This window comes from Agelaius tricolor, unplaced genomic scaffold, assembly GCF_023055355.1.
Source record: "Agelaius tricolor isolate 1412-34295 unplaced genomic scaffold, bAgeTri1.0.p SCAF_7, whole genome shotgun sequence".
Lineage (NCBI taxonomy): Eukaryota > Metazoa > Chordata > Aves > Passeriformes > Icteridae > Agelaius > Agelaius tricolor.
The window spans coordinates 16,060,969-16,088,805 of NW_027269267.1; the positions used below are offsets into that span (position 1 = coordinate 16,060,969).

Below are 27,837 nucleotides of genomic sequence, written 5' to 3' on the forward strand. Positions count from 1 at the left end.
TTAGAAATCTTGTGGTTTCCTGGAATAAAGTAATGGATTGCTTCCCCCAAAAGACCATTCCATTTTTAGGAACCTTTTGAGTCATCAGTGGGATATTACAAGCTTGCAATCAGGCTTTTGATGAGTATTTCACAGTGACAGTGTAAGCCTTCTGTGATAAAACCAAAACGTACTGACACCCAGCTTCCCTCTTTGGCAATAAAATTGGATGCTGAAGGCAAAAATTAAATAACTTGGAAAGCCTAATAAAGTAACTATTAAACAACTCACAGAGGCTAGCATGATAATTTTTGAAAAGGAAAGGAGAAGAGCAGCAAAAACTGTGGGAGATGAAAAGGCAATTCCACAGCCAAGTGCATATCCTGACTTAGGCCTAAAAATGAAAGAAGGTGATTACTGGAAGGGGCAGAAATCAAAAACCTGAAGACATAGTGAGCCTATTATAGAAGAAAAAAATCCTTATTGGTATCCATTTTTTGCGGTGTAATTATTCAGTCTTTTTGAACTTAAAAATTATGTATCTTTAAAGTGATTTTTAGAGTACAATTGAATGTAACTTGTAAAGTAAATTAGATATTCAGACACTTGGAAATTACAGCTAGGTTTTCTCTAACTGTGGAGAATAAAATTTTATTAATTTTTGAAATGCCACAGATCTGGCCACTTGAGTAAGTAACTGGTAGGGCTATAGACCATCTGTCTTTGCTTGAATCAGTGCTAAAAGGGAAGGAGATAAATACTTTACCAGTGATTTTGTCAGGTATTTTCTGATGTGATCCAGAAACCTTGGATTCCATCCCATGGTCTGAAAGTATTTGTTGCAGTAGTTCTTCTGTCTGTTCAACAAAAGCCTGGGATCTCTTCCCATCTCCTTGTCCAGTCCCCAATTTTCCAAGCCTGACTCTTTTCCACACATGCCTATTTGTTCCAGTTTTTTTCTATTCACTGCCTAGTCCCAATCTCCACCTCTCAGGTGGTCTCCATTACAGGATTTTCCCCTGAGCTCACTACCTGAGTCCAAATCACCATCTGGATTTACTTTCTATCCCTACACCAAATTTCTTTATACAGCTTTTTTTCCTCTCCCCTTTTACTCTTTGTCCCTGCTCTCTAGTTCTGTTCTCTTCTTATCCAATCAGTCCTGGTTTCCTTTCTGTAAATTCTGTCTCCATCACCTTCTCAGTTATCTCAAGCAGCCACAGACCCTTGTAAATCCTTCTCGCTCCTCCGTGTTCCCTTAAGGAGTCTTTTAAGGCTCCTTCACCCTACACCCTTTCTGGCCTTGGTCTGTCCTTTTGAAACAATCTATTTCCCTCTTCAGCTTTCAGTTAAAGCCACTTTGGCAAATGAACCATAAGACCCTTTCTCCTTTGTGTCTCTCTACATAAGTGCTTTGGTTTTAATCAGAAGTGACCGCAGTGAATCTGTCACTTGTCCATCTGCACTTGTTATGCTTTGGAAGGCATCTCAGGGGACATAACTTAGAGCCCTGTCATGGTTTAACACTGGCACAATGCCAGTGCCCCCATGAAGATACCTTCTCCCTGGTTTCTGCTGTGAGATGTGACCAGGAATAAGCAAAGCAGGCTCCTACTTAAGGGAAAAAAAAGAACCAGAACTTTATTAACTACTCTACAACTACAGATAAAATAAAACACACACATAGGGAAAATGAAAACCTCACAAATGCATTTCCTCCTCCCCCCACCAAATTTCTAACACAATACATTTGTTCCTCAAATCACCAACTCTCGGTCCTGCACCACCCTTCAAACAACCAATCCTCAGTTCATCAAGAGGAGAGGAGTCCTTCTTGTGCCATGGGCTTCCCCTGGAAACACAGTCGAAGCCTCGTGTGTTTCCGTGTCACTCGTGGCACCGCCCGGAGAACATCTGCCGTGGTGACTTCTTCCTTTTCATGTCCAGTGCTCTCACCACTGAACACGGACCAGAGCTGCTTCTAGGGTTGTCTTTTTTAAGGATGCTCTGTCCCGATCCAAAAAAGGCACAGTCTCTCCTTTGGGACACCTGTCCCCCCCATATTTTTTCACCCCCTGGGGCCGAGGGGCATCAACACTGAACCCTCTTGGCTCTGAGGCCATTGCCTCCCCCTAGAATGCAGTCTCTGTGTCACAAGGAACATGGTTCTGTCCATGGCTATACAAAAAGAGTCCAGCAAAAGCCACTCCATCATCTCTTCCCACTAGGATTCTTCTCTACTCTTCTACTATCTCTCACTTGCCCAGACCTCTCTCACACTGGCCCATTTCCTTTTTCATCTTCCACTCTATCTTCTAGGAAAGGTCAATGTTCTGTAAAGTTCTCATTTTCCAAAAAGGGGTTAAAAGCTCCTACAAGCAGCCGGCTGAACCCCCCCCCCTTCTCCGTCCCAGCCGTGCTGCCGGCACAGGCCCATGTTTATCCAGTCTCAAGGTCACAGTCTCAGGCAGCAGCTCTCTCTTTCTCTCTCTCTCTCTCTCTCTGTCTCTCGGGGAGCTGCCCGATGCCTCCCGGTGTCTCTCTCTCTCTCTCTTCCACCCTTCCACCCCCGGGCTCAGGCCTACCTCTCCCGGCCTCATGGCTTTTCCCCTCCCCCTGCCCAGCCAGCAGCTGGGCCGGGGCAGAGACCCGAACTCTTTCCCGCCGGAAACCCAAGAGGACCCTCCCAGGGGGGAGCCCTGCTTTTAACCCCGTGTTCTCAGAGGCGTGTCCATGTCCCAATGGCCAGGTTAAATGCCAATATTAAAGCCTGAATATCCATTGGCCAAAAACACAGCATCCCAGAAAACACATTTCCTGTCAAACCACCACAAGCCCTTACAGGAGAGAGCTAAGCCAAAAGATGTGCTGAGAGAGTGCATCTCTTGGATGCTGCTGATGTATGGTCAGTCAATGGGATCAGTCCACAATAAAACCCCAAATGCCTGTACTGTACTGCTGAGTCCTCAGCATCAACAGCATCCCCCTGCAGCCATTATCAACAGAACTCCTAATGCCTATCACAGGACATTCATTGTCTCTGCCTCATTTCCTTTCCAAATTTTTCTTCACCTTTCTGCATTTAAACCTTAAACAGTGTTGCCCAAGTTCTTGTGGAAGTGTCTCTGAGTGTAAGGGACCCAGTGTGCGTGGACAGTGGCCCATGGCAGCCAGGCTTTACAAGATCATTCTGATCTCCTAAGTTCATGGCCACAGCTTTCTCAGGTTGATGATGGGAGGTGAACTGGTCATGTTAAGATGGTAGGAGAAATTTGAAGGTTGCTGGATGACAACTTTGAGATTCAGGATGTTGGGCTTACCCTGTCTGGGCTGAAATGTTATTTTCTCCAGAGATGAGTACATTTGCTAGATTTGAGAGAGATCCCTTGGAAGGGTATGTGGCAAGTACTCAGCCTTCACAGCAAATCTGCTCTCTTTCAACACTCAGACCCAGATCTGAGAGTTCTTGGGCAGACACTGAACTAATTACTGCAAGTGAACAAAGAATTGATTTTTCTCAAAAGCTTTGGCAGATAGATAGACAATAATTGGGGGGAGGGCAGGGATCAATAAGAGTTTGAGAGAAAATACTAGTCTAAATGGCTGATTGAAGTTTGGCAAAGCTGTGCATATCTGGAAAAATCATTTCATTTCACATTTGTTCCACAAGACAATATACATTGCTACATAGCCAGAAATGTAGTGAAAGTGATTGTGATCAATCTGTAGCAAAGGAAATAAAGTCCTCCTCAGAAAAAAAAAGAATGAACATATGGGGAGAAAAAGTTGGGGTTTTTTTCCCTTGGAATTTCTTTACAATAATCTTGGTTGTTTTTGGGGGTTTTTTCAAAGTGAGAGATAGAGTATGGCATTTGATCTGGCATGATGCTCCATTTGGTTCTGTACTCATTCCAACATACTTGTGGTGACTGCCAGTGTGCTGTGCATGCATTCACACACATCAGCACAGAGGAGAAGACATCAGCCCCCAGCCTCAGGTGAAGAGAAATTGTTCTGGCACTGCCAGAACTGTTGGTGGTCATGTGTATCAGTCTTGCCATTACAGATCTATTAGGAAAATCATCATAACAGAGAAGGTAAAAGTATTAAAAGGACAGATTATTCAGAATAATTCATTTCATTTCACCAAACATCTAAAATTTCGATCTTTCACAACTGGAACTCTAAATATATCCTAGTAAGTGAAGAAAGAGTAACCTTTGTTGTATTTCCTGAATTCTGCATTTTTGCCTCATTTACAGGTCTGGAAATACCTCAGCTTTTGCCACATGTATCTCAGAGTTTCTTTGTGTTAGCGCTTTTTTTTCCAAAATGGGTAAATATTTACAAAGGTCTTCTTCATGAGATCAAATTTCAAAGGTCTTCTTCATTAGATCAAATTCCTCCAGTCTCAAGGTACATAAAATGAACTTTTTAAACCCCTCAGCAGGACATTTCAATTGCAAATATAAAAATGATATTTTATTTGTCAATGCTATTTTCTCTCTTCAAATTCATTTTAATGACGTTATTTCAGGAGAAATATGTGTGACAGATCTGTAGTCTTATGACTTGTAATTATTAATGTTAAGCACTTTATGATCAACTCCAACCTCTGTATGAATGAGATTTACAGGCCTTTTGAAGCAACCTGTTTTCTTCTGTTATTAAATTTTAGAGACCGAAGAAACCACCACCTCCATCAGCTCCTGTCATCAAACAAGGATCAGGTAAAGTGCAGTTGAAATTTTACAGCACATTTCAGTGAGCACATATCAATCTAAATTAAGTGTATTCAAATCTGTATAGAATTCATCTGTATCAAAATTGACAAGCAGATGTCTAGACAAAAACAAAGAAATCACAATAGTTGGTAACCCTGAAAGACTGTGGTGGGCTTTGAATGTATTGCAGTCAACCATCTATCCCATTTCAAAATAACCTGGTTTGCCCCTTAATCATGTTAAATCAGAGCAAGTGTGATACTTCAGTTTTTCAAATTGTTTTGGTTTTGTTCCCTGACTGGAGTTGATTATGTGCATCTCCTTCAGTGCAGACACAGTATGTGGAGTCTGATAATACCTGCAGGAGGAAAATGCATTCACTACAGATCTGATTTATTCTAGAGACACAGAGCTTTTTGGAATATCTATAAAATAGTGTCATGCAGTGGCCTCCTCTGAGCTGCAATCTAAATCTTGCAGATCTGCATGAATGCTGGATCTGGCTGGCTGCTCCAGATTTTAGGCCATAGATTCTTGGTTTTCAATCCTTTTATAGCCCTAAGTGTAAAACTAAAAGGAATTATCCTGAATGGTTGTGTAGATAAAGGTATTGAAAAAGTATTAATGGGCTGAGTCTGTTTTCCAAACAGAGGAGTGCTAGCAAAACTGATTTTGTGATCTGTTATACTGAATTGTGTGTAGTTACTGAGAGCTGAACATACTTCTATTTGTAATTTTAAAAGGACCTCTTCATACTAATTTTCAAAAGTGCCTGCATGATTTATTTTTATCATGAAACTTAGAAACAGTTAAAAAATCTACACACTTGACAGACCTCAGAAACCAAATTCCAGTTCCATTCATGTAAAAATACAAATCACAAGGCAGGGGATGCTCTCAGAGTTTTCATTTGTATTGTGGTGGAAACATAACTGTGGCTGGAATTCTTTAATCCCTTAAGTCCAGTCAGTTTGTAAAAACTCTGCAGCAGCACTACTGCTTCCCCCACTGCAGGCACACATTAAAAACCAAAACAAATGTGTCCAATCTCCAGATAGTTTTCTTGTTACTGTGACATGTTCCAGCTTTTGGTGCTTTAAAAAGTAAATTCTCCTCTCCTACAGACTTAAGCTGTTAGTAGAAATGCAACTTATACCAATATACAATTTACTGTGAATTAATATGCTATCATTTAGCTAGTTTGAATTTGTCATGCAGTTCTTTGACTACAGAATCATGACCATAAATATTTGTGTTGCTTATTGACATCCCTGGTTTGTTCTTCATTCTGTCTTGAGACTCAAGGAAATATAAATTTGATTTTAAATCAGTAATAGTGTCCAGAGACAGCAGTATGACTTTGCCATCTAGTGGTGGCTTTGTAACAACGATGTTTTAGTGACCACTGATGTTAAATCCTGATGTGTTTTGTAAAAATTCGTTAAAACTTCATATTTATTTCAATTTATACTGCAATAATTAGAGAATAACACTTTTAATAGGTACCTGCTTGCATACAATGCTTTACTGTGTTACCATAGCATTTTTCCTTCTGAAATATGACATTTTCAGAAGGAAAATTGGTTATAAAAGGATGCAGACAATCTGATTAAGGCTTTCTAAGTCTATGTCAAAGCCAAGACTATTGCAGTTCTTTCTTTTCATACTCATTCTTTGACAACTCCTGGCTGATCAGGCACAAGAGTTTCTTCTGATACATATCTAGAGCTGAAAATCATCCTATGTTTATTAGGATTAATCATCCTGACATCCTCTACTTTGTCAAATTATTTTTTCACTGAGATTATACTGTATTTTACCACATCCCCACATCAGGTCTTACTGTTGATAAAAGGTAACAGCTTCAATAATGCTTCTGCATATTTGACCAGTCACAGTGTGATGAATAAATTTAAAACTGTCAGTTGCAGCCTAAATAATTAAATGTCAGCATCTTCTGATGCAGAGCATAAAATCTAAGCAGAGAATTAGAACTTGTCTTTCTAGTACAAGTGGCATATGTGTAAAGAAGTGTCTCTATAATAGTAGAGATAGAAATTTATAATCTCTACAGCAGTAAACAGCCAGAGACACCTGTGCTGCACTTTACAAAGCAAGGTGAAAACCAGAGAGCCAAATTTAGGAGTTCCTTAATGAACTAGTCATTGCAAAGCATTGGCATTTCACTGGGTAGCTGGGTAAGCAACACAACTGTGTCCAGACTGAAGGGTGGCAATACTCTGGAGTTCCTCTGGGAGCTGATACAGAGCTTCCCAAAGCTGATACAAAGCTTCCTTGAAGGTGACTGTCACCTGGAAGCTAAGGCAGGACACGGTGCCTGCCTGGGTGTTGATTAATTTGGGGATCACAGTGCAAGTAGGAAGAGCAGCTGAGTCTGGGAGCTCCTCAGTGGCTGTCAGCTCTTTGTTCTAGACTTGGCCTGAAAATGTCCCTCGGTGTGTTAATGATGACTGTTAATCATACTGTAATTAGGTACAGACTTACTGTCTTTCTTTTTGAACACATTAGTGTGTGCAAGATTATCAATACATTGACTTGTGCTTTGCATAACTTGAGTTTTGAAAGGCTTTAATTGATCAGGAGCAACAGCTTCTCCTCTCAGGAGTGAAGTCTTTTTCATAGAATCATTTCTGTTGGAAAAGATCCTTAATGTTATCAAATCCAACCATAAATGAGAATTTAGTATTATTTATTGGCATGGTATGTGGTACTATTGCCCTTCCAACAGCACACTTGGGTAAAGAAACCATGGCTGGTGATCACCACTGATGACTATTTCTAGGAACCAGCTGCAGAAGGGAGTTCCAACAGCACATTCAGAAAATGTAAATGCACTGGAGAACTGCATATAATAGAATAGATTGAAACAAAAAATTGCCTTGTGCTCCTTGCCCTGCCTTCTCTGCTTTTCTTGGATTTCATCTACTGTAATTTTTATTGAAATGCTAATAGTGTTACCTAAAGCAGTTTTCAACACTACTAAGTTGAAATGGCTTTAGCACCTAGTGGTTAGCCAATGCAGCAAAGCCAATATCCAATAAAGTGTTTGTTACAACGTGGAGATTGGAAGATTTTATCTTGTATGTGCCAGGAAATTTTTGCAAAATCTTCCCGTTGTTGGTGCCACAAGTTCTCATATTTCTTGAAGCAACAGAATGTCAGGGCCTCCAGTACAGAGGCAGGAGAAGCCAGGGGCTTACACCTCCAGGCCAAAAGCTGTCAATTAAAATAGTCATGCAGAATGCTGCCAGCATTGCTCTTCTCCTCCTTCTAATATGTGGAAGTGAACAGCTACTAGTAGTGGAGAAAAAAGGGAGTGATGTGTTAATTTAATGTAAAATAACCTCTGTATATTCAGCTCCATCATGCATTCTATTGACATTGCTTAATTAATTGATTTATTCTTAATGCTTCTGCACACTGTTGAGTTGCTCTTCATTTATGTCTGTAATGATAAAGGATTTGTCCACATTTTCAAATCTGCAGTTATAGATTTTTTCCCCATAGAATAGTCAGAGAGTGTCTATTCTTTGGGATTGCACTCTTTGGAAACAGTGAACTTGATTATAAGGACATAAATATCCAATTGCTTTTTTTGTCATTATGGTACAGCCAAATATTTTATATAAATTTATGTTCAGTTTTAGCAAGACGTTTTCAAATTTGGGAATATGAAAAGCCTAAGAAATTGCAGAATTAAATCTTATGTCACTGTTTTGTTGACTTGGTCAAAATTCCAAGTTTTCTGTCTTTGGCAGGGACCACAGATCGAAAGCATGAAATCAAGAAGATACCACCTGAAAGGCCAGAATGTCTTCCTAATCGAACAGAAGAAAAAGGTATGAAATGTGTTTTCCTGCCTGCTCTCTGCAGAGAGATGAGGGAAATAGAACAAATGCACATCCTCATTTCCCACTCTCTGTTTCCACTAAGTGTATTGTTTGGATGTTTGTTTTCCATTCTGATAGACTGTGATGATAGGCATATTGGAAAGGCTCTCATTGTCACTTATGGACTGAATTCAAGGTGTACCCATCCAGAGCTGTTGAGTACGTGCAGCCACAACTGAAGTCCAGGGGAGATTTGCTCTCAATACATGAAATGCTCTGTAAAACCCAGGTGCTCGATCAAGTAAAATACCCCAGATTAATCTGTACTTTTTTCTTAACATGTGTCTTCTTTGGTTCTCTAGTTGAAAGCTGGGTTGGTGGTTTTCCTGCATCACAAAGGGATTGTGTGGAGATATAGTCATTAATGCTTATGAATCACCCCATTATCATAGCCACAAAAGTCACAGGCAAGGCAGCAAAGAAACTAAAAAATCCTTCAAAGCCATGTTTGAACATTGCGAGAAATGGGACACAGTACCACAAAGAGCAGGGACAAGCAAATTAAATCTTTAATGGTTTCATTGTGTTCACTGTGAATGGTGAATGGTCTCAGGAAGATAGCTACATCTATTCTCTAATTGAAGATGGTGCCAAGTTTCATATGTTAAGTGGACTATTAGATTGTAAGAACAAGTTTGTTTATGGGATTTTTTAATGTCTAAGTATTTGAACTTGCAGCCTTTTAAAAGGCACATGTATGTACATGACTAAATGCAGTTATGATTTAGTGACAGAACCTTCAGACTTTGTACTGAGATCTGTTTCTGGATATACATCTTAGCAATCTGACAAGTGTTTTAGCTATTTTCTCTTCATAGGTTTACTTTTGGTTATGTGTGCTGCTTCTTGTGGTTATCTTAGCAATAAAACCCTTTGCTTGCCATTATTAGATTTAAAAAGCCAACTGCTAAAATAGCAGAGGAAATTTAAATATGTTACTCTCCTGGGCTATAAATATATTTTTTAACTTTTCTAAACATTGAAAAGAGGCTGTAGGAGTAGTGCCTACATTTCAGGATTACCAGGGAGTGGCTGGAATGGCTCATGTGTTGTGACAGCAGGGGTGGCACAGGAACATCCTTTGAGCTGTGTGCTGGCACACTGCCCAGCCTGTCCCTCATACAATTCAGATTCTTGGACACTGACGCCGTATAAATTGTCATAGGATTAAGTGTGTAAAAATTACACAGTGTGCTGGAAAAGCTTCAGTGTTAGTGAGGACCCAATGACTGCATCTGCTCAAAGCATACTGCCTGTGAACAATAGCTGCTAGCAGGACTATTCCAAACCTAATGTGCCTTGTGTTTCTGGGGATTTATTCCATGACCTTCTCATTAATGGGTTCTCTTAAAGAACCCATTAAGCAATATCCTCTAACACTCCCAATACCTCTTGGATGTATACAGAGGTGTAACATTCACAGCATATCATAGGCAGCATTGTCAAGGGAAGTGGGGTATTGAAATAGTAGTATATAAAGAGCAGAATTTTAGTTCCTTGGAGAGTTTTGTCCTTTCTTTAAGAAAAATCAGCTCTTCTCGGGTGTGGCAAACATACTTACATGTTTGTTTTCTATTAGGAATTTAGAGCATATTATTTAGAAAAGTTATTAATGTGTATTCTACTTTATACATGCACAGGTGCTGCATATTTGTCATTGGGTATCAGCATGGTGGCACCCCCTAACTATACCTAATCTGTTCTGCAAATGATCTAGGTTTTCATCAGCACGCTGAAAAGTTCAGCATATAAGTCTGTGCTTAAAACCTAAATAATAGGTCTGATTTTTCTGAGGTGTTTACATCCTGCTAGACATTGTTAAATCTTTCTGCTTGTATTTTATTTTCACTTAACAGTTGTTCACTTGAAACATGCTTTTTTCCCTCCCAAAAATAGTATTTCTGTTTGTTCAAGAGATGTTAAGAATATCAAGCATAATTATTTTTGTGAACGTCTAAATTACTATTGTTTCATATTAAAATTTAATATAAGTTGTGCTCGTAGGAAGTTGTACCATATGGTATGTAATTTCTTGCCATTCTTGTACCTTACAGTCAGAAAACCAGTAAGTTACTAAAATAGAAAATAGTATTCCCATCAAGATTCTGCACACATGTTTTGGCTGTGGAATTCCAGGCAGAACAGCCAGGGAGGTTGAGCAACTGATTTGTGGCAAATATATCAAATAAAGAATGATTTAGAACAGAAATGGAAAGGTTTTGCTTTGTATACAGTCTATCTATAGATTTCTTCTTTGAATGTAGACTTGTGAGTGCAAATGAATTCCACTTAATAATATCCCTGTTCTTTTTTCTGGAAATGATTGATTTAAAGAAAGATCAGAGAGAGAGCAAAAACAGTTAGACTTGCAGAAGCCTTCAGTTCCTGCTATACCTCCGAAGAAACCTCGGCCCCCCAAAGCCAATGCTGTGACCAGACCTGGCACCTTGCCCCCGAGACGACCAGAAAGACCAGTTGTGCCTGTGACTCATGCAAGGTATTGTTTTTCTCTTGTCCAATGCTTTTGGGATTAGTGGAAAAAACACTCATTTAAAGAATTTAGGTTTTGCAGTTGATGTCCCAGTTTATTTCACAGTAAGCTGTATTTAAAGAACAATAAGAAAGAAGAAAATCCTTACAGTCACCTGGCTGGATCATAACTATCTTCTCAGTAATAGCAGTCTTACACTGTTCATGACTAGTTCATTTCTACTGAAGAAATTCAGCTGTTGCTGCAACAGTGCAGAATGTGTGGGAAATACCTGCATCAGAATGTTACTCTGATCTTGACTTTCTTAGTTTACCTCAAATTCTTGCAGCTTAGCTTGGGCACTAATTCAGTGCAAAAGCTTGGATTGTGCTGAGGAATAGCATTAGGCAATGCACATTTCAAATACTGTCAGCCTGGTTTCAGTCTGCTTTCTTTGATCCTTTTTAGATCAAACTTTAGCAAAATACACATTTTCAATGCTCTTTTAGCTGGAGCCACTGCAGAATAGTGCTGTCAAGTAATTATTCTCTAATGTTGGTTGTCACTCTGCAGTTACATAACGCTTTTTATCAGAGGTGGTTACAGTCTTTGAGGAGCACTGAGAAATTGGATTGCCAACACAAGTCCATTTGTTCTCTGCTAGAGGAAAGGTTGCAGAAATTCAAGGCCTCACTGTAGTCCTAAGCAGGTCTAGGTGGCTACATTTTAGTCATCAGCAAGTGGGTTGTGCACTGTAGATTTCCTTTATGCATAGTGAATAGAGTTAGATGAAAACCAGAATAAAACAGTTGCCTAAAATGGGCAAGCTGTGCATCTTGCAGAAAAACTAGAATATAGGCATGAAAATAGTTTTACTATTGTGCTGTTAGGAGAATTATCTGCTATTGAACTACTGGAGTTCAAGTAGTAATAGTAATGGTGAATTTAATACCAGAAAAGAATATAGGTTAGAGGAGAGTGAAATGCTAGACATTGATACCCTTCAATCCTCCAAGTGTGGTTAAATAAAAAAATGCTCTTAGTGAGAATCTGGGGCAAATGAAAAGAAAAAAAGGCACCTGCCTTGGGCTCCCAGTTTCATCTTACTGAAATGCTTTGGTTGTACATCTCTGAGAACTTACTCTTCTACCCAGGTGCCACTGCCACAGCTTCTTTTGGACTTGGTTTTGAACATGCTTGCCCAGTTGCTCCAAAATACAGTCCATACCTGCTGATCACCTGGGCATACTTGGAAATACAAGTATTTGCTACAATCTTCTGATTTAGCTATGTGATAGCTAGGAAAGACCAATACATACCCTAGTGTTCAGTTCACTGGTGAGGCATGCAGTGGAGTAACTATTCTTTTGTTCTATCCTTTGCTTGAAATATTTTAAACATGCTATAAATTTTTAGCAATTTTTAGAATTTTGGAAAGTTGCTTTGCTGCTCTTGTGGTTTCCTTTTTTTTTTTTTCCTAATTACAAAATTGTGTGAAGTAACCATGTATTTTTTAAGATATTTTAATTTTCATGTTACCAAAGTCAAAAGGCAAACCTAAACAGCAAACTTATGTTCTTAATAGTCAAACTTTGCTATGTCTAGCACAAAAAAAATGGACAATACTTTTAATTACTTGGATAATTAAGAAATATGAAGCTTCAAGTGGAAGCAGTTACTTCAATAAAGGTGTTTTGGTTTTAAATCCTTCAGTTTAATAAGATAGTAATTATTTTAAGACCTACTGGAAGCATTTCCATAATCTAAAAAACCTAAAGCAATTAGAATAAAAATTGAATTGGCAGAACTTTTGCTGACCTGGTGGGCAGCTGAGCCCTGTGCAGACACTCACTCACTCCCCCACAGTGGAATGGGGGTGAGAATCAGGGAAAAAGTTAAAAACTTGTGGGTGGAGACAAAGACAGTAAAACAGGAAAAGCAAAGGATGCATGTGCAAGCAAAGCAAAGAATGTTGCTACTTCCCATGGACAGGCAGGTGTTCTGCTATCCCCTAGAAAGTTGAGCTTCATCACCTGCAGTGGTGACTTGGCAAGACAAATGCCATAACTCCAAACATCCCCCACCTCCTTCTTCCCTCAGCTCTACGTGCTGACTATGGCATCCTGTGGTGTGGGACATCCCTGGGTCAGCTGTGTCCCCACCCAACTCCTTGTCCCCCTCACCCTCCTTCCTGGTGGAATGACAGGAGAAGCAGAAAAGGCCTTGACTCTGCAAGCACAGCTCAGTAACAATGAAAACACCCCTCTGTTATCTACACTGTTTTCAGCATAAAGCCAAAACACAGCACCTTGCAAGCTGCTCTAAAGGAAATCAGCTCTATCCCAGCCAAAACCAGTACCTGAGCCTGAGGGGGAAATTGCTGTAGTTACAAAGTGGGTGCTGTGCAATTTCCATGGCAGCTGCTAAGCCAAAGAGGGTTTTCTTCTGTCCTAAGGGGCTTGCATCTTATGCATTTCACTGACTTTTTGTAGTGATGATTGTTTTTCCATTTAAATATAATCCTCCTTCACTGGAGTGAGAGTAGGGCTTCAAGGGCAATAGGACAGATAAAAAACATGTGGGACAGTGAATAGCTGTCAGTTTGTTCCAATGCCTTCACAGCTTACTTAGACATACCATGATTTATAGACAAGATATATAGACATACAATTTATAGGTAAGTCAATTCTCTGGAGTAGAAAGCCATAAACACCTATAGGTGCATCTTTACAATCAGTTTCAACCAATCCATGTCCATGCCACTGCTAACAGGGTTCCTTGTCCTGGCACCCCATTCCCACAGCCTCCCTTATGTTTAGCACCAGCATTTGTGCAGCTGCACAGCCATATGGGTCAGGGAGTTGCTCCAGATGGCAATTAATCAGTTTGCAGTGGGACTTCTATTAGTGTGGGGTTTCTCTCAGGCTGATCATCTGTCTGGTCAAGCTGACAGCCTGTCTGTATGGGCACAAGCAGAGAGGGACACTGTGAATGAGAAGGGAGGGCTCCACTCCTTTCACAACACTATGGATGCAGAGTGCCATAATGAGCCTGTTGATTCTTCTGACAACAGGATTGGGTTGTTTTGGTTGTTTTTTGTGGTTCTGTTGCCATATATCTTGGTATCTTTTGTAGGCAAATGGTAAATGTTGTGACTTTCAGCCCTAAATCGTGCCATTCTAAGAATCTCTCCCAAAGCCATACTCACACATTTCCTAGAGTGCTTCCAACTCACATTGTGCTCTCAGATTGCTGGGAAATGAATGTGTGTAAAACAGAGTATGCAGTCAGATGCTCATTGCTCTGTCAGCCAAGAAACTATGTTGCTTCTTATAGGTTTACAAATATATAAGCAATATAAGAAAAAGTTAAAGACTAAAAAATAAGAAAACTAATTGTTCCAGTAGATCACTTGGAAATATGCTTATTTATCATCTTGCCAATTAATACATTTTTCTATGTGTGTGTTAAATTTCTTCTGTGTCCTCCCTGGTGCAGACTGCCTGCCATATTGAGAGGTTTGCTATTAATCTGATTGTCTATTTTTTTGTTCGCTGGTCACCCTATTACAGGGTTTAATGGGATATATATTCACTTAATCTATGACCTCCTCTGGGTTTTAATAAAAATTTTCAGCTCTTTATCACAGCCTCCCTGAAGTCTGAAATAGGGTTTCCAGCCACTTTCTGTTTTGCTCATAAGCTGCTGCCATGAACTGAGGTTCAGGCCATCTGTCATCAGCTTATGGTATCAAAAGCAGAGACCAATGAAAAAATCAACAAGATTTGTGAGCTCACTACGTATTTTTCTGTCAATATCTAATTATTGCAATGTATAGTACACATCTGCCTGGGTTGTTTCGGGCCAGATCTATGTTTTTATCCCTAAGTTGGGTACCTTACATACATCATAATTTTTAGAGTGTTACACTGGGAATAGTCATTGTGGAAAAACTAGTGTATTTGTCAAGTGACCTGATAATGATGGCAAGTACAATGTATTGCATCAACTGAACAGTTGTTGTCACAGTAAATATCAGAGTTTTGAGTGACTGTGCAATACTGATTCACCCACTTAGCACTGTTGGTTTTTTAATATTGTTTCAGTAGGTAATTTTAGTTAACTCAAGTACAAGTGGGATAGAATATTCTCCAAAGTAGGGATAATTTTGTTGCTTTTGTTTGATCTCCTTTTTGATTTTAAAATAGCTCCTCTGTGTAAAGTATCCTAGCTCTTGATACTTTACTATTCAAAAGACATTTCTGACAAATTAGATGATCTTTGTTCTTTGGACTGTGGAAACAGTATTCATAGTCTAGTCTCATAAGAAAAGTGGAAAAACATGGTGGAGGAGTTGCATTTATAAGCACATACTCAGAACTGCTGAAATGCACAATGCTAGCTTGAGGTTCTCTCACTTTCTGCAGCATTCCAGGTAGTCCACTGCTGTAGTTTGTGCAAGCCAATTAATTAGAAAAAAGCTACAAAGAAGATGTTGAATAATGTCCCCTTGCCCTTAGATTTCCTTTGCGTTGAGATGCTGTGAACATCTGAAGAATTATTCCAGACACTAGGGTGTCTAAAAGAGGCTTTTTTGACAGGTGTTAAGGAGAAATGGGATAAGGTTAATCTGGACAGCATGTCGACTTGCTGGAGATTGCTCTCGCTGACATTGCTGTCACTCTGGTGCTGCAAAGGAAGAATACTTTGCTCTCTCCTTATTAATTGCAAGTTAGCTATCAATTTACTGTAACCCACACAAAATCTCCCAATAAAACATCTCCTCTTCTTGATCCAAATGCAGGAGTGATAGTCCAAAAGTGGAATTAGTGGGCAGTACAGTATCCGGCACTCTAGAGAAAGACTCCTCTGAAAGAAGCAATGACATCGGTAAGTTATAGTGCTTTCTACAGTTTGCCTAAGAAATTTATGGTACAAGTTTCTGCTTTTTAATGACTTTTGTATGATTCAGGAGACAGATTGAGGATTTGGCAATGAATGTGAGTGCTCTTATATGAAATTTTAAAAGATTGCAGGATTAAAGGATCATTTCTACTTTACTTAAAATAGTTTTGTTGGGGTTTTCTATTTTTAAAAAAATTAAAACAAATATGGAATAGTGAGCTATTTTGAATAGGAAGGCTCTTGTTCTTTTTGTTTAAAACTCTGAAACAAGTGAGAAGGCCAACAATAATAAGGCATACTTGTTTAACTGATGTAATAGTGCTGCCACGGGTTTAATACTGCAAAAGATTGTGGGTTTGGTACAGTTAGTAATCTTTACACTGTCCAATACAAAGGAACAGAAACCCAGTTCAGGTCAATTTGACTCAATTTTTCTGCATACACAAATTAAAAGCAGTCTAAAGGCTATTGTAAACAACTTGTGTTCCTGACCCATGAGCTGTTTAGTCAGGAAGTCACCTGGAAAGGAGCAACAACAGGTTATTTTTTAGTCTTCTCTCACCCTCCTTCCTCCTCAAGCTGGCAAAGCAGGAGCAATGGTGTTTGCTGGGTGGGTGCTGCAGAGGTGGCCCTGGGTGAGCAGGGTGCAGTGACCTCTGTCCTGGGGCAGTGGGCACAAGCCTCAGAGCCACTTCCTGCAGTGAGCTGTGTCCTGGGGCAGTGGGCATGAGACCCAAAGCCACCTCCTGCAGTCAGCTCTGTCCTGGGGCAGTGGGCACAAGCCCCAGAGCCACCTCCTGCAGTGACCTCTGTCCTGGGGCAGGGGGTACAAGCCCCAGAGCCATCTCCTGCACTGAGCTGTGTCCTGGGGCAGGGGGCACAAGCCCCAGAGCCATCTCCTGCACTGAGCTGTGTCCTGGGGCAGTGGGCACGAGCACCAGAGCCATTTTCTGCCCTGCTGGAAAGCCCAGCAGCTGCTGCCGTCGCTCTCGGCACTCGCTCGCAGCTGTGCCTGCACAGACCCGTGTTTGTCTCAGGCAGAGCCAGGGATCCTGCCTGTGTAAGATTGCTACCTTTCAGCAGGATATGAAATGTCATTTTGGTGTGGTGGTGTCTACCCAGACTCCTCTATTAGTAAAGCATTTCTGTACAATAGCATCCTTTCAACAACCAAACATGCCTTTTCCTCAGATTTGGAAGCAGAACTTCAGGTTTTAAAGGAATTTTATTTGCAACATTACATCAGAATACTAAATGCATTTCTCATAGGTCTATGAGCTTTCCAGCATACATAGATCTGCTTTTTGTAAAGCTTCTGCTGTAGCTATGGTTCTTCTGGAGCAGCAGGTAATATGTTTTTCCCAGGTTTTCATTTGGCTTAAACATGGAAAGCTAGAAGCTCGTGATAAATTGCATGAACATTTTTATTGTCAAGACTATTAGAAAGAATGATATGGAAATGCAGACAAATTCTACCATTTAGTGTTTCTTAACTGTGTTTACAAATTTGCTTCAAAGCACATAAGCCTCTGCTTACCTGAAAATTATGAGTGCTGGTAGCATATGCTACCTGTGAGTGATGGAGGTAAACTTTTTTATTCCTTGTTCTAGTTCCTTTGGAATCACTATCAGGATAAAAGCTTAGAGTGTTTTGTATTTTTAAGTTTTGTTGGTTATGGTTTTATTTGGTTTTGTTCTTAACATGTCAGGCAGGAAATCTGATTTATAGAAATTCTTGTTCATTTCCAGAACATGCAGGGGGAGCAGAGGGTAGCAGAGGGAGGAATTTGTGTTGTTTAGGGTTTTTTTTAGATGCAGAATAGGAGCCAACAAGAATCCATAAACCAAACCATAACATGTTGCAAAGGGTTTAGCTGATGTCCTCCTGTTACCACTTACACAGAGAACCTATTGAGCTCAAGGATAAAATAGTGTGAGTACTTAAATAAGTATAACTTGATAGGGTCAAACAAGAATGGCATTTACAAGGGCAAATCATGTTGTTCTGGCCTGTTAGACAACTTGTTAAAAGAAAAAAATAAATAAATTATGGGTTTGAATTGAAAGAGGATCCAGAGATCAGAACTGTTATAAATCTTCAGCCAGCTTTTGACAGCTTATGTAAAATATTGTCAAATAAATAAAAGGCATCTTAAGAGAGGCCAGAGCAATAAATCAAGGCTTAATAAGGAAAACCAATTCAGAGTGTATTAATGTCTTTTCCTATGAAGAGAGGTTTGGAGTTCAGAGCAGTTTATGGTACAATGTAATTGTAGAGATTTATGGTAAGTGTGTGATTTGTTCAATTTATTTACAAAGAGAACAATGGGCTGGAAAAGTCTTGTGGCTACATGAGTTATTAGAAAAGATGATGGATATGTGAGTGGAGTTGTCCAGTGTGTTCCAAAACACTGCTAGATCTGGCTGTGTGGGTCCAGATAACATTTAACAGTGATGTATCTTACTGGTTTTGCCCCTATATCATGTGCTCTGTAGGAAGGACAACCTCAGCTTCTCTGAGGCTCATCCATCCTCTCAAAAGGGATTTGATTAAATCTACCATTTGGTGTCTTTTCAGAAATCCAAATTTACACAAGTTAGAGTGAACCTATGTGACAGCCAAGGTGTGACTTAGCAGTAGCCTTTGATAAAAATTGAAGTTAAATGGCCTTTGTAGCAGCTTGGATGCATGACCATTCTGGTAACTGGGCTCCTCTTTATTGTCCCATTAGTCCAATACCATTCCCAGTCACTCAGAGCTCTCAGGGAGAACAGGGGGGAGAGCAACAATCACTTGCAAGCTGCCTCACCCTCTTTCATGCTTCTGCTAAGTACTGATGGTAAATTGTGCACTGAAAGTGAATACCACAGCATCTCCTGGCTACTTTGCACTAGAGATGTTAAGCTGGCTGTCACTTTCTTAGTCCTATACCCAGTCTAAAGCTCTTGTTCCTTCCCTGCAGAGCAGAGAGATGGAGAAAAAACAGTGGAGACACAGTTTTGGTTATTAAAGCAAACCAAACTAATGCTGGATTGAGAACAGTTCTTTATTCTCTGAAGCCTTTTTAAGGATTTCTAAGTTGGTTCCTTTTCTTTACTACGATGATACCAAAACCTCTGTGATGGAGAAGATAAAGGGCTCTTCCATATGCCATCTCTCAAAAAACAAACAAGTGATCAGCAACAATGAAATCAGTAATGCCATCAACAACTGAGCAGCAATATGCTGAGCTGAATTGGGAATCTAGATTCCAAACTTGCATTTTGTCTAGGTCCCTTGTAAATGGTTTTTTCCTGGTTATTTTCTGAGTAATATTCTACCAGTAGATCAGTGTTGTCTAACCAGATAACCCCACACCATTAAAAACATTCTCTCCCCCACTTTTCCAATCGGGAAAATCACAAATGCTTGAGCAAGGTTGAGGTGATGTGCAATACTGTTAATAATGTTCTGTGAGTTGCATATATAAAAAAGCTATTAGCTCATGACTTGGTTTCCTTAACATGTTCAGCAGAGCTGTGACTTCACATGTAAATTTCTTGGTGATAATTCAGTACCGATTACAATTTTCCAAACTGCACTGACAAGAAAAAATTCTGCTTAGCAACATCACTGCTGCTTGTAGATATAATGACAGCTCTTATTTCTGTTGTCCATGCATTTACTTTTTTCACACTCTTTACAAAACCACTGGAAAACTTCAGATTATATTATTTGAGAGGAACCGTTCCCCATTCCTCCTCACTTTTTCTTTTGTTTTCTTTTTCCCTGTTTTCAGTGATGTCTTTACTTTCCTTTCCACACATCTTGCATTCAACTTTTCCTATTTACATCTCTTTGCCATGGCTAGCTCTTCTTCATTTCATGAGGGTAAGGATTTTTTTTTTTCCATTTCTTTTCTATCCTGTCTTTGGTTTAGTTTTCAATGCCTAACAAGCAAATACAAAAAGAAGCATTTCATAGAATGCCGAAGTTTACATGGATATTACAGATTTTTTTTTATTAAAAGTTGAAATTGAATATACTGTGACAGAAAACCTTGCATCATAGTACTGAAATGAGAAATCATTATCACTTAATGTATCATAAGAGATTTTAGTGATGAAGGTGACGTGCAGTTTACATGTGGTGTTTGTCAATGCTCTGGATTCATTAACTTGTTCTTGCAGACAGATTTTGTCATCACAAAGTGTAATGCATCTATTTCATTGTGCAAAAGCATTTAGAAACATACTAGTATGGCTTTCTAGTCTGAAAGGAAAAAGATCACAGCAAACATACAGTAAAAATTTGAAGAGTGTTCAGGGACACTCAGTGGAAAATGTGTGGTCATGTACCCAAGGCTGTGGTTAAATCACAATCTTGCATCTGCACATCTCTACCAACACTGTTCTGGATTGGCTGTGGCTTTTTGAGCTTTTAAAATGCTTCTAAAACAACATAAACTACACTGACAATAAACCCTGCTCTACAAACTGCTTTTCCTGCATAGAACTACATTGATTTCAACAGCTTCAATTCATGCCTTATGGCATAACTTGACCTTTCTTTAGGTGACGTGTTTCTTTTTCATTTCATAAAGAATTTTGTATATGAGGGCTAGTGTGATGACAGAAACATCTAGCAGATAGAATAGCTTAGGGATGTAGTGGGTTGAGCACTGACCAAATGCCACTGTACCTACCAAAACAGTGGATCAAAAAATAATGCTTTCCAAAAAAAGGTATTGAGTTATTCCTGCAAGTCAGAATCAATCCCACATCTTCTAACTACACACACACACACACAGACACACACACACACTTTGGAATTCTGGAATCCTGAAAAAATCTTGTCTATCCAAAGCAGGGTTGCTTTGGCATCAACTGATACTTAAATCCATATGGATTTAAGCTAAGTGATTTAGGAATAAACCACAAAGAATTAAAAATAATGTATCTGCTGTGGAAATGATCAGTTAATCCCCACAAAAAGAAGTTTCTGTGCTTTGCAAAAAGACTGAGTTGCACAGAGCCAAGTGGACACATCTTTCCAATATTTTTCCTGGCTCTTTACACATTTTGCTTAGTATTTATGAAAGCAGTTAATAATCTTCACCAGTGCTAACATAAGGCACATATGCCTTCATTGATTCCTACTGAAACATCCAATGATGGTATGAAATATTGTAAGAGCTTCCCTGGAAGCTGGTCAGTGCAAATCTGTTTTTTTAGCACTTTCTCAGACTTTAATCTGCAGAGTATTTGCTAGTGGATCATGGAGTACTGGCCAAAGCCATGTGATTACCCATTCTTTTTTTTTCTGTCTCTCCCTGCAAGATTGGTGCTAGCTTGCCTGAAAGGATAGTAAAAAATACCCTCTTGAAAATATCTAATAAACAAACAAAAAAAAAATTCAGTATATCAAGTTTCCTTGAACTGTATTTGCAGTTGCTCTAGAGCTGTATTTTGTCAGGAGAGGTGATTGCTGTGCCTCTGACTGCAAGAAAAAGTGATAAGATTTGGGCCACACTAGGGAAAAAGATGGAGGATATTTCTGGTGAAATGTTGTAGAATGGAGCACATTTGTCTTTAAATCACAGGCTGTTTTACTGTGAGATATTAGAATTATTTTGCCTGAAAACACAGAATGAATGTTGGAAAATCAGAAAATACTGGTTTTTAAATATAAGGGTTGGAGGACAAAATGTGACGCATATAATGAAGATCAAAATCTGTCTAAACCTTTTTCTATGCTGCTATTCATGCTCATTTTAATAGGGCAAAGCAAAGGAACAGAACTGCCCAACTGGTTTAAGTTGCAATATTTACGTCAGTGAGTCAAAATCACCCATAAACATAGTTCTGGACTGTAAATATTGTAATCAGGAATATGGTAATGGTCCTTTATTTAACTTAAGCAGGGCTCTTGCCCTGAAGGGTCCAGAAAAAAGCAGTAAACTAGAAATTTAAATTGGTTGCCATGCGTATCAAGTTGAGGTGCCTGAAAACAGCATATCCATTTCTTCTAGCTCCTCAGTTTTCTTGACCTTTCAGTTCTTTCTTGGCATGTTCTGAATTGTTAAAAATAAAATCCTTATGAGGGCACTGGCAAGTGGTTAGCAGAGCTCATTATGGCAACTCATTTCTACATTCAGCTATTAAAGTGATAAAAGTCAGGACTGAAATGGGAGAATATAATTGGGTGCTTGAGGAGAGGTTGTCCTAAAGTCACAGCAGCTGTGCAGTGACAGTCCTGGGGAGCCAGGTGAGCTGGGCTGGTTCACCCCAAGGTACAGAGCTGGGGGGGCAGCCCTCCCTGGCACATCCCTGTTGCACTCCTGAATAAAGGAGCCTTGCAGCCAGGGAGCTCTCCTCCTAAAACTGCATTACCCAAATCTTTAGAAAACAGTCTGTGATTCATTCTGAGTGAGATTTGCTGCCTGGACCCTGGCTGGGTGTATGGCTGTCTTCCTCAAAGGGTACAATGCAGGGAGGGAGTAGCAGAATCTGGATACTTGAAGTAGTTATAATAATTACAGTGTTCTGAAAATTCCAACTAACATTCAGATTATTTGAGGTTTTAAATTTCTACTATATATTGAATGGGAACTACTGCAGAAGTTTTTGTCTGCAGTGTGTGTCTCATTTGACACCTTTATGGATTATTGCATTTAAAGACAGTATATATACTATTGCACATGCCTGTTGTCAACCTGTTAAATATATTGAAGATGATTATGGAATGAAATCTACCTCTGGCTTTTGTGACATAATCTTCTCCAAATTCCAAATGAACTGAATGCCAATTTTGCCTCATTTCCTTCAGCCCTGCTGTATTTCTGTTCTGCAAAACCTCACCATTAGCACTTTGAAAGTGTTGATTCTCTTATAATTCATTTCCCATTTCAGATATTCAAGGGGAATTCTCTCTACTAATTCAAAAAAAATTCTGTCATAATTTCGGTAGAAATTATTTTGCCCAAATACTAAAAAACCAAAATGGAAGATAAAGCCTAGCTACATTTTATGCCAGAATAGTAAATGCAGGGAATAAGAGGGGTAAGGAAGGAAGCATAACCACATAACTTTTTATTTCTGGGGTCTTTTAGGGGGCAGGGACTAAAGGTCATTTTCTAGGAAGGTACAAGTCTAATGAGTTTAGAACTTTTTCTCTAAATAATTGTTTTCCTGGATCTGGGCATTTAAAAAAAAATACCAACATCATCCTTTAAATAACCATGTTTCCAGATGAACATAGCAACAGGGGGAAATATTCTATTCTTAAGGTGCATGGAAGGATACCAGGGAACAATTCTTGCACAGCTAACATTTTTTCATATTCAGGAAATATGGTTGCTCAGTAAGCCAGACTTTATGTACTACATTGATATATTAAAATTATTCTGATGCCTTTCTTCCCATCTCATGAATTACATGGATTTCCAGCTTGATCAGTGAGACAGTAATAATGATGAATACATCTGTTTAATTGTAGAACAAATATCAACTGTTTTAATTAGGTACTTAATTGATGGGTGCCATCTCTATGTTCTACATGTTTATTGGACTCTTCCTTACTGTTTGTTATTACCAGACAAAGAAAAAGCTGGACCAGTGCAGAGTCCAGGTCTGCTGGATGCTGATGTTGCTGTACACAATTAATGTGGCTGTGAATACAGTAGACTGGGCTTTTTCTTTAGTAAAATTCCATTTGGGCCCTGTCAGGAAGGCTGTACATTTTCTTTAGTATGTAAATTTAAGCTCCCAATTTCTGATAGCTGCAGAAATACAAACTAAAATCAAAATCCCTGCATTTAATGACCTCAGTGAGTTTAATATAGTCAGAACCATATAGCCTTGCTTTCCACCAGCAAAAAATAATCAAATAACCAGCACAAGTGAATTACTGATTCCACAGCATATATGACAGCATGGCAGAAGTTTTGTGAGTGGCTCTGTTAGCAGTTCACTGGGTGGGAATTTTCTTGAATGAATATCTCCACAGGTGATGATTGTGGGAAGTGCTGATAGCCTTAGATGCAGAGTGGATTTGGGAGGAAGAACAACATCTAAATAAGGAGGACAAACGGAGGGAAAAAGGGCATATAAGAGTGCTGGAAGTGGATTTACTGTTTTATTGTTGTACCAAGTGTTGTCCATTTCACTTTAATAGAATTTCATTCAGAGTATCAACTGAATGGCTGTCATTTCACTAGTTTGGCAGCAGAGCCAACCTGTGGAGCCTTTATAGCCTCTGTTCTACTCTCTTTAAAATTCAGTGCAGGTATAGGCTGCTTTAGTTTATTTTTCTAGTTATCAAAAATGCATTCAGAAGTGGAAAAAATGTAGGATTCCCAATATTTCTTGATAATATAACTTTTGCACATAAATGTTCATCTTTCATGGTAGTTATAAAATGCATGGAGCAAATTATGTCTGCAAATGCTTATGGGTCTCAAGGATGCAAATCTGTACATTTTCTGTTTATCAATACATTTTACAATTTAAACCTGAGTGTTTTATTCTGATCAAATATAGAACTCTAGGTTTTTTACTAGTTTATTTAAGCCAAAGAAAGACATTGAATTAATTGACTTCACTATTTTTTCATTGATTGTTTTCCATCTGAGTGTAGTTACCTTTTGTAAGAGCAGAGAAAGGGACAGTGGTACTTACAGAATGATAGAATCTTTAAAATTGGAAAAGACCTCTGAGATAATTAAGTCCAACCATTAACCCAGTGGTGCCAAGTCCACTACTAAACCATCTCTCTAAGCACCACATTTGCACATTCTTTGAATACCTTGAGGAGCAGTTGACTCTACCACTTCCCAGGGCAACCTGTTCCAATGCTTGACCACACTTTCAGTGACCACATTTTTCCTAGTATCCAATCTAAACCTCCCCTAACTAAACTTCAAGGCACAACCTGAGGCTGTTTCCTCCTCTCTTGTTGCTTTTTACCTGGGATAAGAGACCGACTCCCATCTCTCCAATCTCCTTTCATACTCCTGTGTAGACAAAAGAAATGGAAAATGGGGACAGGGAAGTCATGCACCTCAGCTTTCCTAGGCTGCAGAATAACTTCTGCCAATTTCCTGCCCCCAAAGCAGAAGTCTGCTCTTCCCCTCAGTTTGGGCAGCTTGAATCAGTCCTGTGGTAACTGATCCTTCCTTCAGTGCAAGTGTTTGCATGGCCTGGCACATGCCACTGAAAAATGAGCTGGATTAAAGCTTGCTCAGGAAAAAAAAATAGTAAAAAACAGTAAAGCAGGAGAGAGTGGCTGGGGCAAATGGAAGGATTGCTTCAGCCTCCATTTCTGCTCATGTGACCCATTTAGAGGGAGTGTATGTTTTTGATGGCATTACATTTTGGCTGTGCCATTTAGCAAAGTAACTCAGTAGTAAAGATTACAGTTAGACAATATGTTAATATATTGATTACTGATTTGCTTTGTGATCTTAACTCATTTGGCTATCTTATGGGTCAGCTTAAAACTGAATATTAATAGAAACCAGCTTTTATAGTTGCTTGCTATTTTTTTTCCCAGAAAACAAATTTTTCCTTCTGCTTTTGCTCTCCTGAAACCCTGAAGTTCTGTAGTACTCCGTATAGGTTTTGTGCAATCTGCTAAAATTAGCTCATTTTAACTTTTAAAGCACTGTGGCCTCACCTGACATGTTGGGTACAATTGAGGCTTCAGATTGCCAAAATCCCCCTGACAGACTGGGTGGGTGATCTACCTTTGCACACAGGCTGCAACAGTCAATAGCAAGAGCAATGACAAAAACACATGGTAGAGGACAGTGGGGTCACTGGTTATATATAGGAAGAGTCACTCCAAAAATAGAGTAGCATTTGGAGGTGAATAACCTTAGACTATTTCAGGGCTATTGAGAGCGCTCTCTTTTTTTTCTGTTTTTTTTTTTATCTCTTGGAGATGGAAGGATATTGCTGAATAAGGAAGCTACAATCCCATTTACTTTCTAGCTGACAAATCACGAGTACTTGGAATCAATTTAAATGTCTTTCAGTGCATAGAGTTTATTGCACAGGCCCATTAATTTGCTTGTTTTTCCATTGCATAATTTTGTACAATGGCTGGTTGTAATATGACAACAAAACTGGATCTTCAGGGATTTATTGTTCTGCAATATTTGGAAAATTAGGTGCCTAGTATATAGAACTATTAAGTTAAAAGCTATTTTTTCCTACATGTGTGTAATGAAAAATAGTCTCTGAATAATGAATATCATTCCTATATTTGATTCATATCTGAAAGTAATTTTGAAGAATTTTGATTTATCTTGTCTAAAGTACCTCTTGTGTGTTTTCTGACTTCTTCCTGCTCAACATATGCTGTAGGGCATTTTGAAATGAAGGTGAGTGAAACTGATACAACCCATAAAAATAGATGAATGGTATTAAGCCATTTGATTTATCCATGTGATCATGAGCTGTGGTATTCCTTGAGCCTCCACATCTTTCTTTCACGTAAACATGCTACCCTGTGGCTGGATTCAGTAAACACTTCCCCAGAGCTTTTCACTGGCCATGGAGATGTTGGTACAGCATTCAAGCAGAGCTGCTTTCCCTGGACTCTGTACAGCTTCAGGAGCCTATTAGAGCTTTTACTTACCATAGCCTCTGGGCTACTGGAGGGAGATAGTCCTTTCACCTGCAGTTACTGGAAACCATGGTGCCTCCAGCTGCAGGTGTCCAGGAACCTGCAGATCACTTCCAGCTTGATCATTCTCATTCTGCATTCTCCTGAGCAATTACTGCAATGCAGAGCTGACAGTACAGTTCCTGAGACAATCTGTGCAAAGTCTTATGTCTCCAGTTATTCAGGAAAAAAAAAAATTACTAACCCCTTCAGTAGCCAGATGGAAATTTTGAAACTGTTTATTCCATGCCGTAGAACCCATGATGTCATTTAGCTTTCACTATGCTGAAAACAAAGCCAAAGGCTCCTCTACACGTTCCCCCTCTGCTTTATTGTGTTTGAGATGGAAGGGTAATTGTTCTTGGCAAGGGTGACTGGATTACAGCTGCCTTTGACTTCCAGGTTTTTTCAGTGCCATCATGGTGGCTAAATATGTGCAGAACACTGTGACACAGTGGGGAAAATGGGATTTCATTTCTTTGAAATTAGAAAAAAATGTGATTCTTTCCCTTTGAAGACAATTGCCAGAAAACCAAATCAATTCTATTTTATTTTTAAGACTTGGAAGGTTTTGATTCTGTAATACCAATTGCTGAGAAGCTTAATCATCCAACTACAACCAGACCAAAAGCTACTGGCAGGCGACCACCCTCCCAGTCTCTCACATCTGTAAGTTAATTTTCCTTTTCTTTAAAAACTATTTTTAAAAATACTTTTTCTGAATTTTCCCCCCCTCTTACTTGTGTTCCTTGATGTTTTTACTACTTTTACCCAGCCATTCCTTCACACGTACAATGAGGCAGAGAGATGCAGATCGGGAAAATTACTGTCAAAAGGCTGCCAGTGTTTTGAATACTGATGTTTAAAACATTCCCTTCCTTCTAAGGTTTATACCCCCTTATTTGCCAGACATGACTGAGCCCAGAAAAATCCCTTATAAAAATCTTTGGAGTAGACTAATATGTGTGAAATATTGAGGATTTTGAAAATGTTTCCCAAAAGAAGCATTTCTCTTGGTTTCTTGGAGATGTTTACCAGATTTTGAGGACAAATGGACCATTCACTGTTCAACAGCCCTCCTTGAGCTATCATGTGTTTCTTCTCATTAAGGTCACAGTTCTAAATACAAGGGTGATTTAAATTTCACTCTCTAATATCTATCTTTAGACAAGTTGGTCTCATAAACAGTACTTTGGAAAC

The 27,837-nt window shown here is 39.2% G+C and overlaps 1 protein-coding gene across 7 annotated transcripts in view; it reads left to right on the plus strand.

The window, feature by feature from the left end:
• SH3KBP1 (SH3 domain containing kinase binding protein 1) overlaps positions 1-27,837 on the plus strand; it is a 212,791-nt gene that overhangs the window by 177,025 nt on the left and 7,929 nt on the right. For all 7 annotated transcript variants that reach the window (XR_011679706.1, XM_071430424.1, XM_071430425.1 and 4 more), the window contains 5 exons: positions 4,658-4,709; positions 8,483-8,563; positions 10,949-11,111; positions 15,889-15,974; positions 27,197-27,306. Coding sequence is in view for 6 of the 7 variants with exons in the window: in XM_071430424.1 (XP_071286525.1) it covers positions 4,658-4,709; positions 8,483-8,563; positions 10,949-11,111; positions 15,889-15,974; positions 27,197-27,306 (492 nt within the window). In the remaining variant the exon portion in view is untranslated. The remainder of the gene's footprint in view (positions 1-4,657; positions 4,710-8,482; positions 8,564-10,948; positions 11,112-15,888; positions 15,975-27,196; positions 27,307-27,837) is intronic.